The sequence below is a fragment of the Amphiura filiformis genome, chromosome 12, assembly GCF_039555335.1.
Source record: "Amphiura filiformis chromosome 12, Afil_fr2py, whole genome shotgun sequence".
Lineage (NCBI taxonomy): Eukaryota > Metazoa > Echinodermata > Ophiuroidea > Amphilepidida > Amphiuridae > Amphiura > Amphiura filiformis.
Window position 1 is genome coordinate 17,635,250 of NC_092639.1, and position 18,155 is coordinate 17,653,404.

General features: G+C 41.6%; 2 protein-coding genes across 2 annotated transcripts in view; one reads left to right on the plus strand and one right to left on the minus strand.

Annotated features, from left to right (window-relative positions):
* The window catches only part of LOC140166676 (laminin subunit alpha-like), a 134,348-nt gene extending 127,779 nt beyond the window's left edge, over positions 1-6,569 (minus strand). The window contains 1 exon segment of the mRNA XM_072190174.1: positions 6,168-6,569. Coding sequence (XP_072046275.1) covers positions 6,168-6,557 — 390 coding nt within the window. The 5' untranslated portion in view covers positions 6,558-6,569.
* Positions 6,570-8,965: 2,396 nt separating this feature from the next.
* LOC140165883 (uncharacterized) lies at positions 8,966-16,121 on the plus strand. The gene is made up of 5 exons (XM_072189226.1): positions 8,966-9,347; positions 10,205-10,480; positions 12,247-12,483; positions 13,566-13,669; positions 14,262-16,121. Exons 1-5 carry the CDS (start codon positions 9,191-9,193, stop codon positions 14,523-14,525), a joined length of 1,038 nt encoding a protein of 345 aa, XP_072045327.1. The 5' UTR covers positions 8,966-9,190; the 3' UTR covers positions 14,526-16,121.
* The last annotated feature ends 2,034 nt before the right edge of the window (positions 16,122-18,155 follow it).

An 18,155-nucleotide genomic window follows, 5' to 3' on the forward strand; every position in this document is an offset into this window, starting at 1 on the left:
GACTCGGCCAAGAGTCAGGCACCGCACCATGTTCGTCACCCGCTTCGGGTGAGAGCACCGCGAACCCCTCCGTGAGGGTGATCTGGGCCCCTACAAATAGTGGTGTCTGCGTCGGGACCACGCTGGACTTTTTGAGCTGATCAAAAAAAATCCAGGATCCGCACCCTACGGACTATCAACCCCATGAGACCCGTAGTCTTCAGTGGAGTGCGTCCGTGATATGAGCCAAACGTCCAGGTAGCAACTGATGTTGACACCCCTGTGCTTCAGATACGCTGCCACCGCTCTGACCAAGAGTGTTAAACACCCTGGGAGAGATGGGCAGGCGGATGGCGGTATCAAAACTGGTAATTTTGATTCTGTACCTAGAAGCGCAGATGCCTCCGATCTTGAGAGGCGATTGGCATATGCAGATAGGTGTCCGAGAGATCTAGCGATGCTGTTCCCATGCCCCTGATGGAGCAGGCTAGCACCGGCGAGAGTCCCCATACTGAACCTCTTGGGCCTGAAGAACGTGTTCAACAGCCTGCGGTTCCGGATGGGGCCCGTCTTGGTCTTCCTTGGAGCCAATGGCTCCAAGATCACCCGTAGAACGGGGTAGACCGGGACAATCGCCCGCTTCAGAGAAGCTGTGTGATCCCTGTCAGTAGTGCCCGACGCTGGGGCCGTCTGACGGCACTACTGTGGACCTCTGAAATGTGCAGGCAGATGTGGGGAGACTGGGTTGCCAGTCTGTAACCCCACTCACCACTGACCATACCCAGGCGCTCAAAGAGATGGTTTCCCACCTCTGGGTGAAAGCCATAAGCGGTCGTCCACTGGGAGATCCCCTGTGGAAAAACCGCTGAGCCCCCAGGAATGCTCTGCCTAGCTTCCCTTGGAAGAGCGCTTGCTCTTCTTCGGGGCTTGCCAGCTGTTCCTGTGCTACCCTTGCTCCTCCCAGAAATGGGTGCTGCAGAGGTAGTGGGCTCGGGTACTGTTGGTGGTGCACGGCCTGCTGAAGTCGGAGCTCCTACCCATGGTAAGGGCAGTTTCCGACCTCTTCAGAGTGCTCCCGTTGGTAGCTTCTTTGCACGGTCCTCCACCGTGGCGCAGAAGCATCCAAAGAGAAAAAGGACCCTGCCTTTCCATCGCGTTGAGCGATTGGAGTGGCAGGCCCCTCCCCGGGCGCTGAGTGGACACCCTATGGGCTAGGCCCATGGAGCTCTCGTTGAGGCTAGCTGTTAGCACCGCTAATAGGCTCACCTCGCGGAAGAGCTCAGATGTTGTCTGGCGTGATACGCTTGGCGACATCTGGGTCCCTCTCGGATCCCCTCAGGTAGGTCCGTGGTCCTCCCGCGTTACGCGCAGAGGAAGCGTGCAAGCACGCTTGGCGTCATAGCTCTACTGAGCTCGACAGCCCCACGATATCTACCCGTGAGGTTTGCCGGGAATGAGAGTGCAGGCGTCCCCTGTGAGGAAGCAGCAGCTGAGCATCCTACTGAAAGGAGCCCCTGGTCCTCCTCCATGGGCTCCCCCTTAGGGGGTGTCCGGAGGAAGATCAGTGCTGTTGCTCCCCTCGCGGGGCAGCGGGGGAAGGAGACTGTAGTGATGTCACTACCGTACTCAGCTTCCGACTCCTTTCCCTCGCCCACAGTATCCGTATCATGCTCCGATGATGACGGTAACTGAGGACGGGCATCTGAAAGCGGGTAAGAAGGCATAACCACTGTGTGGCTCGCCGACTACCTGCCAGCAGAAGAGGGAGTACTCCCGCAAGACCCTGAGGTATCCGCCATGGCACCACTGGGTCCGCATGCTCTCGCAGCCGTCGTCCTAGCGCTAGCAGCACGGGGCCTACCCTGATCAAGATCTGGGTTAGCCCCATGCCGGCTGGCCTGGTCAACAGCTGATGTTGGTACTGCGTGGCCATCGCTGGCGACACTTGCCACGGTGCTAGGCCGTGGAAGAAACACCCTGCGGCGGGTACCACGAGGCATACCCCGCCGGCAGCTGACCCTGAAAGGATCCGCCACCAGGGTAACCCCATGGTACTGCAGTACCAGCACCGCCCGCCCTTGTTGCCACAGAGACTGTGGCGACTAAGGCGGGAGCTGCGGTACCGGTGCGGTATCAGCGTGGGTACCCGTGAGGGTTCACAACTGTGGACCGCTGTACCCTCGCCACACTGCGTTCCCTGTTTGGGGGATCAAGCTGTGTGCTGGCGTGGTACCGGCGCGGTACTAGCGTAGGTGCCCGTGAGGGCTCCCGGCTGTGTACCACTGTACCCATGCCTCACTGCGTTCCCCGCAAGGGGATCAAGCCGTGTGTATGGGTACCCCGCTATACCGGCTGTCCCTTGGCTAGAGGGAGCTTGCCTAGTACCACGGGTAGCTGAGCGTGCATACCCCGATCAATCACCTCGCCACCTGAATAGGCAGCGTCAATCAATGGAGCTATGCCCTGTTGATTTGACAGTGATCGATCAAGAGAGGGTAATTGACCCATTAACGGTAATGGATCACCCACGCTCCGCTGGCTCTCGAGGACATAAGTGGGTTGTTGATCAGCTAGGCTGTTCAAGCTACTCACTGTACCCTCTAGAGCTTCGCCCAAGGTCGCTGTGTGTGGCGGACCACTCACGGCAGCTATGGGCGGGTGCATAGCGGCTACCACTGAAGTCAAGCCGTAGCTCGTCTTTGTAGCTGCCACGAATGCACCTGGGTCGCTGCCCGTGAGAGACTGCGAGCCCAACCCCTGAATAATCGCCAGCCAGTCCCTGTGGACAGCCAGCAGCTATTCTAGGGCCCAGGGTATCACTCGGCGGTCCCGCCATGGAACGCTGCCGTGTGACAACCCCAGTTGGTTCTGCTAAGACTACACCCACAGCGTTAGCAGCGGTATCGTCTCTGCTGAACCCATGCATGCTAGGGTTCAACCCAGGCAAGCCCGGGTACCCTTGCATGCTGCCCGTCGCTGGCTACTACTGTGGCTGTTTGAGCCCGTGAGACATGCCTGCAACAGGCGGGTGTCCTCCTGCTAAAAACCCGTGAGGATTTTAAGCTAGAGGGCTGGTATCCTCCTGCTACAAAACCCGCTAGGGTTTTCGCTGGTGGTTACCGCTCTGCTGCCTGCTACTTTGCTCCGGCGTATAGTCAGTGCTTTCGCTGGCTGCTGAGCCTTTGGACGCGCTTAGCAGTCCCGAAGGAACCGCCTGCTTGTCCGGGACCGGAGCCCCCTTAAGCAGACCTGCCATGACCCATAGAGGCTGTCACAGCAGAATCTACCATATCGACTGGTATCCTCCTGCTGCAAAACCCGCTAGGGTTTTCGCTGGTGGTTACCGCTCTGCTGCCTGCTACTTTGCTCCGACGGATAGTCAGTGCTTTCGCTGGCTGCTGAGCCTTTGGACGCGCTCGCAGTCCCCGAAGGAACCGCCTGCTTGTCCGGGACCGGAGCCCCTTAAGCAGACCTGCCATGACCCATAGGGGCTGTCACAGCAGAATCCACTGACGTATCGACCTTACCAGTGCCCTTGGTAGAATTCTTCTTCGTCTTATGGCGATGGACGGAGCCTATCCCAATCGTCAAGCTGGAACTCGGAGAGTCCTAAGCAAAAGAAAGACATCTAGAAGATCGTGAGCACTCCTGTGGGTGAAACAGAGCGGGTGTGGGTCCCGCTCCGTCACCAGGGAAGGGCAAGCCCGACAGGGCGAGGCGAGCGAGGAGAAAGGGAGGGGCACTACCCCCCAAACGCAGCGACTCAAGCCCAGTAAGCAAACCTGAGCACGGAGGCTGGTCGCTAACGTTAGTGGTAAAGTAAGGACTGGCTAACTTTATTACTAAAATGTCCGACGGGTCCCTACCAATCCCCACCGTATGAATATCTGATTAACTCGTCTTTATTGGACGGTAATGAAGACATAACGATAGAGTAATCACCCTAACATAGCAACAATAACCTACCGTACATGAAATACAATGTGTATGTACAAACATCTATTGTAACTTACAGGCTGCAATGGTTGTTTTACGTGGGAAACAAAATGAATGGCGTCAAAGAGCGGCCATTTTGAATTGCTCGTGTGTCCCGTATACAAACGGAGGCACGATATGTAGCTAAGTTTTGGATCGTTTTTTGTCACTTTTTCGCCAGAAAATGCCGTCAAAACTATCCTCAGCCGAACAATACCGGTTTGGTTTTACCTAAGGTGTGAAACTACAACCGTATATCTCGCCTCGGTCGAGAAATTGATACACAGTGCTATGAACAATCGATAGGCGCGTCTGTGTCAGTCGGAGACCAAGGAGAATAAGGGCGATCATATGGTGTGGCGTCACCTTTTGGGTGAGTCCACCGGGGATCGGGGTTTTGTTATTTATTCATTTATGTGGGACAAAATGACTATTGGTTTTTCCGCATCTCGGGATCGATGCAAGAAGTATCTTAATCAACATCGGAAGCGGTAAGATCGACCGGTGTACTGAGTCTGTATCACTACTTTCAGATGTAAAAAATTGCCAACACCACTTGCATATTTTTCTTTCAGGAAGTCATGATGTTTTTTAACACTAAAACTCAATGTAATGTGAGCTACGTTACCGACTACAAAATGGGCTGGTTTTACTCAATCCAAGGTCATAAAAAGCAATCTAAAGATCACTTGAGTGAAATGTAAAACAGATTTCACCATTTCATAGAAGTTTTGAAGATGCGTAAATGAGTGTGTAACGTAGCTCACATGTAACGTAGTTCACTGGTTTTTAATGTTTTTTGTGTGATCTGCGAACGTTAGAACGTTATGTCGGTTAATTATAATATAAATGGGGTTTGACCACTGGTAGCTTTCACATATTATTAGGAAGTACATCTAATACAAGTGCATACTATAGAATCCTGGTAACGTAGCTCACCAATCTTAACATGGTCGGTCGAAATTTCAATGTTTACAACATTTCTATGCCAAAATGCTACAGCATCACGATTTTTACTGTGATTTTTAAAAACCTATGAGTGTTTCCTTTCAAAAACCGCAAATTACATTGATACCTCTGTTTTACTTCTTTCCAATAACGTGTGTTAAAAAGGGTAACGTAGCTCACAGCGTTTTGGTGGAAAGTGCAATTTATTTTAGAATTACACAAAGGCGTTTTACTCACTAAAAAATAATGTTGATAAACAATATGATGGTACGTTATCTAATTAAAAAACAACAAATATGTAAAGAAATCGCATTTATTCAAAGAAAATATTCAGGGTTAGATGTGACACTTGAGCAGTGGAAACGCATTTTGAGCGATTTTTGAGCCTTTGCAAGGGTTAATCAGGCTGAAGAAAGCATTTAAAGTATGGGAAACTATATTATATATGTCCGTGTAGATCTCGTTGAGTTCTACCAGAAAAACAACATATTTGATGCCCTAAATGCTCGACAAAGTGTTTGTGAACCAAAGAACGGAAAAAAGGCTATTGGCACCGGATTTTGTAGAATGAGCGACATAGGCCTACACTACAGTCATAGGCCTATTTTATGATGCCCATTTTCATTGCCCAGGCATGAAATTACATTTACAATAAGTTATAAAAAAAATGTCTTTTCAAACATGTCAAAAAAAGTATTTCGAACATTGTAGCCTTTGTAGGGATGGAATATGAGATTGAGAATTATGAGTCCTACAATAAAAGTATAAGGCCAAGTAAAAAATAAAACATGTTTCACGTCCGGGTTTTCGAAAATAAGGAGGAGGAGGGGGCTTTTTATTTTCTATTTTTTATTGCAAAATTGGTGTAAATACCCATACTTAGAGCTGTTTTAGCGTATACAATAAATGCCTGGAAAAAGAAGGAGGCCCTTTTTTATTTGTTGTTCTGAGAGATACACCCCCTCCAATGATCACAAAACCTTCCTAAAATGTTTGTCATATCTTTCCAAGGCATAGAAAGCATTCCAACTTCCTAGACATATTTTTTGAAAAGTTATAACTGAATTTCAAAAAATAAAAAAATATTTGAGGAAACCTCAAAAAAGGAAGCGGGAGGGGACGTGAAACATGTTTATTTTTTTATTTTGCCTAATAGTTTTCAACATCTAGGTGCAGGCCCGGGTGCCAGGTGATCATGATGATGATGATTGAAAGTTTTGGAATTTTGTATCTAGACACATTTTACATTCATAAAATTTGCTTACCTGTCCTAAATCTAGGGTAATGTTGACCTCATTGTACTCCAATCCACGTGAAATTGGAGGACTTTGCCACCACTTCTCCGTCCCATCAATAGCAAACTCAATAGGATGAGCTTTACTTGGGTTGTAAATGTTGCACTGGTCACAGTATTGTCCCTGGATAATGTCGGTCTCGGCCGGGCGGAAAACATCACCCGTGTTCCCTGTCAATTTGCAATATCTTTCGCCTCTTTCGGGCTCGGGAATTCCTTCACCGCATGTTGCAGATGCCGTAATATCTTTACCGTAAGCTACATTGAAATAAGTTGGCGTTAAAATTTGTGCAGATGCGGTCTGTGAGTATAAAATTATTGCGGGAAGGAGCAAGATACAGAACTCCTTCAGACCCGCCATCTTTCCTATTTATGAAACCTGATGAAACTGGTTGCCGAAAACTTCTGTTGAGAAGTTTATTTAGAATAGACTTATTTCAAGACTTACGAGTAACCACACAGCCCTGCGCACAGAGTTCGTTATCATTCCCAGTGTTGACGACTGGAATCTAGTCTACTAATCAAAACGCGAAGTCAAGCATGAATCTCGCCGTGGGCTAAGCTGAATAGCCTCATAACACTGATAGAAGTTCACAGCTCTCTATCACCTGTGTACTAAAATTTGACTTCTGTCTACTAAACAAGACATTCTTTTGTGCGTTAAATCCCCCGCAGGGTTTCCCGAACTATACCAAAGAATTGAAGGAGGGAAAAGTGGTAAACCATATCGATTGTTCACATAATAAATATAGTCGATTTCCTGGGATAGTTTTGCTGGATGTAAATTTTATGAGGAAATGTTCTGTAAAAGGAATTGCACAATTGTACCACTAAATAGGCTATTGTCAATTTGTGCGCTTTTCCCTGGGCGCTTTTACTGTTTGTTGTTTTTCAGCTCACCCCTATAAAACTTTAGAATGATCTTTTTTGATTGACACGTCCATAATGCTAAAAGTGAAGTATGATCAGGGTCAGATCAGGGTGATCCAAATGCAATCAATAGTGCCGGAGGCTCATGAGTTTAAAGTATTCTGGTATAAGGGTGTGACCTGTTTCCCTCCCGCTTTCCTGAACCCCCCTAGACTATGCCAGAGTCGAATTTTATTAAAAATATGTTATTATTAGTCATGATGAACCCATTTCGTTGAACTCAAAATTATACTCATGTTTATTAAAATTAAAGTATTCAATAGTAAAATGGTCATAAAGAGTTAAAAATATCAGATAATTAGTGACAATAAAAGTAACTGAATGCAACATTATCTTGCATAATTATAATGGCTCACTTTAATACTGAACAATTCTAATTTTGGAATCTACCTGAGTTTATTGATAGCGAACCCCGAAAATCCACTTGGGAAGCTATTAACAAACAGAGGGAGTGCGGTGACTGAAAAGATCAGATACAGATGTGAAAATCTATCAGTTGCACACAAATCAATATAAATCAGAGTTTTATGCTTAAATGTAATGGCCAGAGTATGTAAAATGGGCAAGTGGACTACGGAGAAGTCTAGAACCCCCCCCTCTCAAAAAAATTAATGAAATAAATTTTAAAAAATAATTTGTTTTTTACCTTATTTTGCTGACTCTCAGATCTGCAATCTCTGTGTATCTGCGGGTACTCATGGCGTCGAAAATTTGGGGAAGTATGGGGTGAAGAAATGCTGAAGAAATTCGCAAAACACATTCATCTTTAAAATAATTCAATTATTCATAATTCTCATAACATTCGTTGAAATGATCATTGGCAATGTGCAACCTTATCAGCGGGGACTTGGTCAGGTGTAGGCCAGGCTGCGATTATGTTTTTTGTATTTGATTTGTAACATATGTGGTAAAATCAGTTGATTTTTCAGAAAATCTTATTTTTTCAGTGTGTTTTGCTTTATTCCGTGTTTGATTATGAAAAACGGAAAAAAAAATCAAAATTTACAAATATGATGTACGTAAAAAATAATCGCGGCCAGGCTATGCGTTTACAGAAAAAGGTATCTTTGAAACATCGTTTGTGTTTTAATCTGATAGTGTTATCTTAGGCGACCAGGGGGGCGTACATGCAGAAACAACGGCAGAAACCTTAGACCCCAAAGTCAGCGGGCCCTGGGGTGCACAGTGGCAAGAATAGCCTAAAATAGGCTGAAAGGTAAATCAGCAGCTTTTTTTAAATCAAGATTAAAACCTTTTGAAAATGCAGACTATGTCATAGTTTAATTTTGATAAAAATATGTTATGATGAACGCATTCTGTTGAACTCAAAATTATACCGATGTTAATTAAATTGTTCAATAGTAACATGGTCATAAAGAGTTTATATAATTATAGATCTTGATATGACCACAAATTGCCGTTTTAGGACTCTTAATAATATTTATCTACAAATGAGATGGATCTTTTAATATGTTGTATTTTGATGTGGCAGTCTTGTCCAGTCCATAATCCCCATAATCATAGAAACTGATCAGTACCAATCATTTTGATACACCCTGTATTCTTTGCTCAGTAGGCCTACAAAACAGCTCAAAATTCTGTTGTAGTTCGATGATATAGGTTTATAAGATATTGATCGGCCAATTTGTAAGTTGCAAAACGGACTTTGGGAGCCTGTTGAGAGGATAGATTTTGTATATGGAGCAAAACTGATAATCCAAGAATCCACCCACCACTCTCTCCATCCCTCAGGCCCTCTCCAAACCTCATGAACTTCCCATTGGCCAATCAGAGAAGCTCATTTGGAGTAGGTAAATTAAGCTCGTCTGCAACAAAGCCTGTCGCCTATTAAAGCGTCCGTAACAACAAGTGCATGCAACAGGGCCTACCTACGTTCGTAAAATATTTGTGATTGATGATAACAAAATTATAGCGTAAAACTTGCGAACACTTTTCAACAGCTTTAGAAGGAAATGTGAATGAAAACGAAGGCCATGGGTCAATCTTTAAAAAGAGCCTGAATTGAAGGAAAAAAGGGACACAACATCCGAAGTCAGAAGAATCATGGCAAGCCGTCACGGTATTTTGTTCTGCATGGGCCTACTACTGTTCTCATTGATTGAGATAGTTTGTGCAAGGGACCCAATAACCTTTGTAGTATTCATGGCTTTAGGTTTTCTTTCATACCAGCCCGACAGTAAACCAGTGCTTGAATACGCAGGTAAGTTAAATTTATTTTAGAAACTGTCTGGTTTTATTACTTTTATTTGTTTAAAAATCAATGTTTTCTAGACTTTGTTTTGTTTTCTATTGAATTTGGACTTTTAATGGACTGTATCGAAGTGTCCTTCAAATTTAGTTAAATTCAGGAGCAGGACACATTAAATTAAAGGGTATAGAACATTTATTAATAACAGTAGCATAGGGGCACAGCGTGCATGTTCCCCCCCCAATCGATCTGAAATTTTTAGAAATCCCATTGGAAAATTGCCAAAAAAGGCTTGTGCCCCCCCCCCTCAGACCCGGTGCCCCCCAATCATGTTCGGTGCCCCCCTACGCCAATGATTAATAACATTTTAAAATCATAAAAAAATTGCAGTAAAACATCCAAACATAATGTTGGCAACTATTTTTAAACATTTGCTAAAAACATTTTACATTACAACATTTAAAACAAGCCCTTGACCTTGATAAAACCCAAATAAAAAAACCTTTTTGACCAAAACAAACACTTTGTGTTTATAAGGATTTAGTTTTAAGTTTTTATCAATAAATGTGTTCTTAGCAGCATGGATACTGATATTGGACTCTGTCATTCTTGAGATTTGCTTAAACAGTTACCCTGTTCAGAGTCTTGGTTAGCAGCGGCGTAAGCTTGCGACACCATCACTGGCGTCTCACGCTGAATGAAGACGCCCGTGATGGTGTCGCAAGCTACGTCGCTGCTAACCAAGACTCTGAAAAAGGTAACTTTTTAAGCAAATGTGTTCTTGTTTAATACACTTAAATGCCTCCTCCCAAATTCTGACCAAGCATATTCGTTTTAAAAAAAGTTAAAATTATTTTCTTTGTTTTCAGATGTTGAGTGTTATACAGACGTTGACGGTAAAGACTACCGTGGATTTGTTTCCCAAACCATCTCAGGCTTGACATGCCAAATATGGACATCACAGACTCCTCATCTTCATCTTCGCCTTCCATCCCTGTATCCGGCAACCGGTATCGGAGAGCATAATTACTGCCGTAATCCTGATGGTCATTCCACTCCATGGTGCTACACAACTGATTCATATCAGCGTTGGGATTATTGTCATGTTGGGTTCCCTAGTGACGTGTGTCATTTAAACATTTTAGGTATGTGACATTTATAGCTATTTATTGCCATTTGTTTGTTTGTTAGCAGTGTTTTAAATGAACAAGTCATGAAGCAAGGTTTCATCAACAAAGAAAACTTTGTGCAACCATCCCATAACCAAATTGCCATTCTGTAAATCAATCAATATTATTGATTAATTGGGAATGAGGTATTTCCTGTTGCATTTATTGACATTCTTTTTTTAACTTAAGGGGGTACTACACCCCTGCCCAAATTTGTGCCTATTTTTGCATAAATTTTTCTAAAAAATTATAGCACATTGGGGACAAGTAAGATATGTATATTATAGGGGCAAGGACTACATCTACTGCACTGTAAATTTGATTTCAGCACAGACAACAATTGTTGGGTTACAGTCAAAAATGAGGGAAAACCAATATTTGATCAATAAATCAATAATTACTTACTTTGAGTTGTTAAATTTTCAGTACAATAGTTGTAGTCCTTGCCCTATAATATACATATCTTACTTGTCACCAATGTGCTATAATTTTTGAGAAAAATGCAAAAATAGGCATAAAATTGGCCAGGTGTGTAGTACCCCCTTATAACAGCAAAAGTGTCACATTTTTGTGTATAATTCCATTTGTTTCACAATTTTTTAACATTTTTGACAATTTTTACTCCCCTTTCTCTTGAATAATTCTTTTTGATGCCCCTTCCTTTTTACCGCCCCTGCTTTTACCCCTGGGGCTCATACCCAAAGCCCCCCAATATATGTGCATGCTTAGATACTCTTAGGCGCCCCCACTTGTGTCAGTCAGTCAGACGAAATGCATCCAGTCAGGGGAAAACTATGCATGATACTACCACAGGGCCTTTTTTCAAACAAACTATACTCCAAGACACCATGCAAAATCATGAGAATTGCTAAACCCAGTGACTGCTCACCCCAAGAATTTTTTTCAGGGTGAGCGGTCACTGGGTTGTGAGCTGTCACTGGGTTTTTCAGTTCTCATGATGGTGTCTTGGAGTATATGTTTGTTTAAAAAAGGCCCTACGCTTGCAACACTCCTGTATGGGACTACCAATTATTTATAGTGAGTGAGGTGAGCAAAAAAATTTGAGCAGTCAAGGAAATCAACTTATCAAGACCAGTTACCCCTCCCTCCACTTTTGAAAACCTGCGCACCATTACATAAATGTGCATCATCATCCATCGGCTGCGGAGCAGGTGACTACAAGTTTCCTCCAGCAAAGATCAAAAAAAGGTCCACTTGTGCCCCACCCAAAATGTTCACACATGAGTTAAATAAAAAACAAAAACCCAATTGGTGCCACTACTTCTAGCATTAAGGGTATACAATGTATTGTTGGTCGAAGCAGCAACAAAAAATGTAGTTCACAGCATCTTGCGAATGGTAGTGAGCTTTAGTAAAAATTGCATTGCTCAATTCATAGCGAGCGTGTAGAAAAATTCAAATATCACAGATATACTTTTGTAGGTCCTGTAGTTCTTGAGTTATGTTGTAAAGAGGGCTGAAACAACAACACTTTTGTAAAACATACATAACTCATTAACAACAATAAATTAAGCATGTTTTCAAAATATATGATTTGTAGAATGAACTTTTGCAAGACACCTAAGTGTTATTTTTCAATAATATATATATTGATTTAGATAAAGAAAATCGATTTTTTTTTTTTGCTGCTTCGACCAACAGTACCTTGTATAAATTTAATATTTCATATAACCTGTATGCTCAATCTTCTATTAATCATGGTCTATTGTGTTTTTCCCCAGATGATGAGACATCTCTTGATTTTACAGAATACCTCAAAATAATAGCAGCTATATGTCTTCCCTATATTGGCGGAGTTCTCAGTAGTTTTTTTATACCAAGTAAATCAAGCAGTCCAGGGTGGTATCAGTCGTTACGCAAACCTTGTATACTACCTCCAAGCTGGGTATTAGGACCTATGTGGACATATCTATATATTAGTATGGGCTACGCATCATATTTGGTTTGGAGACATGGTGGTAAGTAGTAAGCACATGAAGCAAAAAAACTAGGCCAGTCATCCGGTGGTGTAGCCAAGGACTTTTCAGAGGGTGTGGTGCAAGGCAAATTTCCAGGGTGCAAACTTTGACAAAAATGGGCTAAAAATGACAAAAAAGGCCTCTCAGAGGGGGGGGGCAAGACTTCTCACGAGGGAGGGGGTTGCCCTTGCACACACCCCCCGCTTCAAAGGCCCAAAGCCCCTTACTGAGTGTTTTGTTAATGACCTGTTCTGGGTTTGTCCGAGGGGCAAAAAATATGTTAAAAACATCCATTTTGTGGTTTCTGATCCATTTTTTTATCTCGCCTGGAATTATTGGGGGGAGGGCTGAAGGGCATTCTGGCTTCTGACCCACACCTAAATTATAGAGGGGGCTCACCCATGCATCCTCTGGTTCTGGAGCCAATGGACCGGGCCTGTTGCAATACACACACAGTCTCTCACCCATATCATCATTGCTGTCCCTCATTCAGCAGTGGCGTAGATTTCTTTTTGACATGGGATTGGAAAAAATTTTGGAAATGTAATGAATGCAGTACTTTTTTTGCGACAGAATAAGTTCATGGTGCAAATGCGCGCGAAATATTTTGCTATTTTGAAGCTAAACTGATGAAATATGGTGCAAAAGCAGAATAAATGCTCGCGAAGTGCGCGAACATTTGCACTTTTGGGGCTAAAATGGGCAAATATGAGGTTAATTTGATCAGAAACCCATATTCAGGCGTCAACATTGGGGGGATGATTGTATGGAGCATCCCCCTGGTAAAATATTGGGGGGGGGATAAATCCCCCCATCCCCCCGGGATCTACGCCTATGTCATTCAGGGGTGTACATAGCCATAGATCTTGTAAATTTCCTCAAAAATATCTTATTCATTTTCCTATTCAATTTGTTCATCCTCCTTTTCAAATTTTTCTTCAAACACAATTTATTTGCCCTGGGTGGTCAGGTCACACACCTGGGAAAGCCTCACTACTGCCCTCACACCACCCCTGCCCCCAACCCTCCCGTCCCCTGTATTTTCTTACATTTACTCAGGATTTTCATTTGCTTCATTACAGGTGGTTTTGATGGTGCTATGTTACCTCTTGGACTGTATGTGCTATCATTGCTATTCAACTGGATATGGGGACCAATCTTCTTTGGATATCATAAATTAGGATTGGTAAGTGAATCTAAAGTAATCAGTGGCTGCACTATAGCCCCCCCATGTTTTTCTCTTGACCCCCCTCCCCCCCCCCCCACTTTTGAGGCAAAACCCCAAAAATTACATATATTTCCACTTTTTGCAGCAATTTGGCCCTCCTGAAATTCACTTTGCCCCTCCCATGCCACCTCCCCCCGAAAAAAAATTCTAGTGCTGCCACTGAAAGTGATACTAAAAAGTAACTGATTAAGCAATGGAAGCTATTTGTCCTACAAAATCAAAGTTTATTCATTACAAATTCTTGCCTAATATATACTCAAATTGAAATAAAGAAAAACATAACAAATTTATCAAAAAGTGAGGCAGCCAAAAATGCCGCCCATGGACTCCCCAGCCATCCCCCTTGCTAATACCCTGGTTAAGGTGGTCCAGTGTGAATGTGTAGAAATTTATTTCCATGAAACATCCGGCCGTTTTGTCATGGTATTTATGCTCACTGCATAATCAGCCAGAATTGTGGACTTTGTTTTGCAAGACAAGTGTGAAAAAAGACCCTACAATTTGTTATGTTCTCTTTTAAAATATTCCTTTTCTTTTCTCATCCTTGCAGGCTTGTGTTGTGATCCTATCCTACCTGGCAACTGCAGGTGCTACAGTGTATACATTCTGGGAGATAGATGAAACAGCAGGTTATCTCTTGCTTCCTCTCATTGGATGGCTAAGCTTGGCTTGTATGTTTTCTATCTACACATGGTATTTTAACAGAAAAATAAGACTTGGTAAATACAGGCATGAGAATGACTTTTTTGAAAGCTGCCTGAAAAGGCGTATGAATTCGTACTTAAAAGGTCCAAAACAGGCTGAAAAAATATAAAAATGCATAAATTTGGACAACAAAACTGCCTGAATTCAGGCAAAAGCCTGAAAATTCTCATGCCTGGAAAATAGGGTTCAATCAAATTTATTGGTTTCTGCAGGAGGGGGTGTACTCAAAGTTTTGTTTGGGTAGTAATGTGCCGCTGAGAATTTGAAAATGGGACTTATTCATATACCAATTTTCCAAGAAATTTGAACCCATCGCTAACTATTGAAATTTTCAGCCAAATTTTATGCAAATTACTAAAGTTTTTACAATTTTTCGCAAAATTTTTGTCAAATTTGGACAATTTTGAAAAAAATGACTCATCCATGTACCGACAGTGGTCGATCCTTCATGTAATTATTTTGTGTAAGCTAATCCTAACCCTAATCCTAACCCTAAACTAACCCTAACCCTAATTTCGTGTATAATTACATGACGGAGTAACCCAACATTGGCTTTCAAAAGGGGTTATTGATGTACCATATGGCCAAAATGTGACCAATGTTTGCAGCACATCCCCGAATATTGTCATTTATACCCCCTTTGAGTTTCTGCTAGTACTACATTAGCAGTAGTGGTACCAGTGGAAGCTAGTGGAGAAGTCCCACTCCCCTATCTTGGACATTCCCTCAACCAATCAAAGTAAGAAATCAGGGAAATTTCCAATTATGGGCAAAAATGAAAGACATCTTTTTAGTCAAATTTACAGATTCCTCTCCTCACCCCACTAGGTATAACTTGCCCCTACCAGTTAGATTTGACTATATTAATAAAAGTATTTATATTAAATACGCACATGAGCATAATTGCCATAAAGCTTGTAGACAGGAAGTCTGGCGTTAAAGCGACACCAAATCATGTGAAAGGCAACATTTTCTATTTTTTTTTTCAACATTGTGATATTATTGTAAATACTAGTAGTCACTTGAAACTTGTTTGTTTAGTTAGTACTCTCATTAATATTTGCCAGTTGCTAGCAATGTAGTTTTAGTTTTTAATGATTTTAGATATTTTAGACTTTGAGAGATTTACGTCGTATACACTTCAGCTTCCAAAAAATGGGCTTTACTAATAATATTTTTTATTTTTTATACCAATTTTCAAATGGTTGTGTTTTTAATCCAGTGTTTTTTTAGATATGATAATTATGATGATTTCATCTCTCTTCACTCTGTGAAACCTTTCAATATAATTCTCCACATTAGAGCTTGCACTGGACAACTTTTATATGAATATGAGGGCGCTATTGCTGTAATTCAGTTGAGGAACAGGAAGCAGTATGAAGGCACAGCAGTTGAAAGGAGTATCCCATTATGCTTTGCAGTACCATTAATTAAACTATATGTGTCATCAAAAATGTACACAAAATCCCTCATTTCAACATTTAATTACTTGTAGTGGTAGTTCAAGATAGGGAGATAGGTAAACAATATTTAAAAAGACCATGCACTTGTTCAGATGCAAAAGCAGAAAACATCATTGTCAAATTTTTTAGTTAAGATCACAACATCTGCCCTCTACAGTAGTTCCCTCGCCTTGCACCACTGAGTTCCCACTTAAATATACCTTCATTATGTGTGTGTATGGGGGGTGGGGGTGTGTGTGGGGGGGGGGGGGGTAAAAAGTTTCGGTGGATACAAAAGGGGGTCAAAAAAGTTTTCAGTCCATGAAGAGGGGGGAGGGTTCCTAAAAGTTTTTGACATACAGACAGGGGGGTCAAACAGTTTTGACATACCAAAATCTAAATTTTCCAGCCACCCCCCCCCCTACCAAAGTATTTGTGAACGTTCCCTAAGACCAGAGTAACGAATGCCGAGTGCCCTCTCGGATAAATATTTTTAGTTAAGAATGACATTATTATGTCAAATCAAATCAACCACTTTAAAAACTCTGTTTCCTTTCTAACCAGGACCATGGATATTTACTTGTCTTGCCTTTCAGGGGTGTGTATGTATTTGAAAATGTCATCAAATGAGGACTTTTTATAAGCATAAGTTTCCTTGTGCAATTTTGTAATGCTCAGATGCACTTCTTTAGAATATAAAATTTGCTACAACTGAAAAAATGAGATCTTTGTGAAAAGCATTTTGTTTTGTATTTCTAACATAATGTAAATGTTCGCCTAATGCACGAATGGCGCACCTGGGCTCCTTTGCCTTGGAGTAACTTGCATGTACAAATAGTGAGCTCCTCCTTTGCTGGTGGGATTTTTATGGGAGGGCACTTTTAGTTTGTGTCTAAAATTCCAGTGATGTTAAGGGAGCCCATATCGCCATTAGGCGAATGTTTATGTTATTGCTGTAATAATGTTCTAAGAAAATCGTAAGGAAACAGGTGAATTTGTATTCTACGCTTTACAAAAGCATTTGTCAACATTTGTATTAAAACAAACTGTCCAAACTAAATTTCATTTTTTTTTGCATTTCTATGACAATAGCATTTGTCAATATTTGTAATAAAACAAACTGACCAAACTACATTTCCTTTTTTTTTGCATTTATTTGTATATTTCAGTTATTTATTACTTCTTATCCTTGTCTCTTAGCTTCTCTTAAGGGCTCTGGTATGAACTTTCCACAGTATCTTTTGTGGGACATGAGAGCATATCAGACCATAGACTGTAAAAACTTTTTACAGTCTATGATCAGACATATTGAATTGAATTCTGAATATGAGGACTGTCCTTCGAATCAAATCATTTCGACTTTTTGATATTTGCGATATAATACACATTTTATGGCAAATGATTAAAAACTGATGTTTAACAGTCCTCAAAGTAAACTTTATAAAACTAATGATATGTGCTTAAAGAGTATGTAGCTGCGATGATTTTGACCTTTCGTATTGAAGATATGGATTTTTTTTCCCAAACACCAAAAAAAATTAGGTCTTTTTTTGGACAAAATGTATATCTTCAATATGAAAGGTCAAAATTTTCAATAGATCATCGGCTTTTCATCCCAGCTATATACACTTTAAGTACATATCATTAGATTTATAAAGTTTACTTTAAGGACTGTTAAATATTTAAAAAAATTAAAAATAAATTTTTTAAATAATTTGTCATAAAATTTGTATTATATCGCGAATTTCAAAAAATCAAAATTATTTGATATCATCAGGACATTTCTCATATTCAGAATGCAATTTGATGATAATGTCTGATGTGCTCTCATGTCCCAGAAAAAATACTGTCCAAACGTTCATACCAAAGCCCTTAACACACATACCTAACAAATTCAATGATAAGATTTCACATCACTATTAAACCATGATAAACACACAGGCAATCCCCCTTTCTCGTAATTGACCACTTCATTGCTGTTGGTGGCGTTTGGCTCTGCTAACTCCAATTAGGCCGGAGTTAGCAGAGCGGAAAACTGAAAGTGAGGCTAATTAAAGATATAAATTACATACACCCAATTATGCAAAGTATATTAGCCAAGTAACTATCTAGCTGAGACTGGGTACAAATGTAGTACATTGTACAAGCACAATAGAAGTACAATGTATTTATCATTTTGCTAATTTTAACCTGTATAATTAATTAGGGTTAATTTCTTGAAAAAAAATAATAAAAAGAACTCAAATAGCATATAATTAATTATGCAGATTAAAATCAGCAAAATGCTAAACATAATA

Bases quoted from the DNA above. Each gene is read 5' to 3' on its own strand.
- LOC140165883 (XM_072189226.1), top strand. From the start codon at position 9,191: ATGGCAAGCCGTCACGGTATTTTGTTCTGCATGGGCCTACTACTGTTC. The intron at 9,348-10,204 runs GTAAGTTAAATT...CTTTGTTTTCAG, and splicing joins ACCAGTGCTTGAATACGCAG to ATGTTGAGTGTTATACAGAC. The intron at 10,481-12,246 runs GTATGTGACATT...GTTTTTCCCCAG, and splicing joins GTGTCATTTAAACATTTTAG to ATGATGAGACATCTCTTGAT.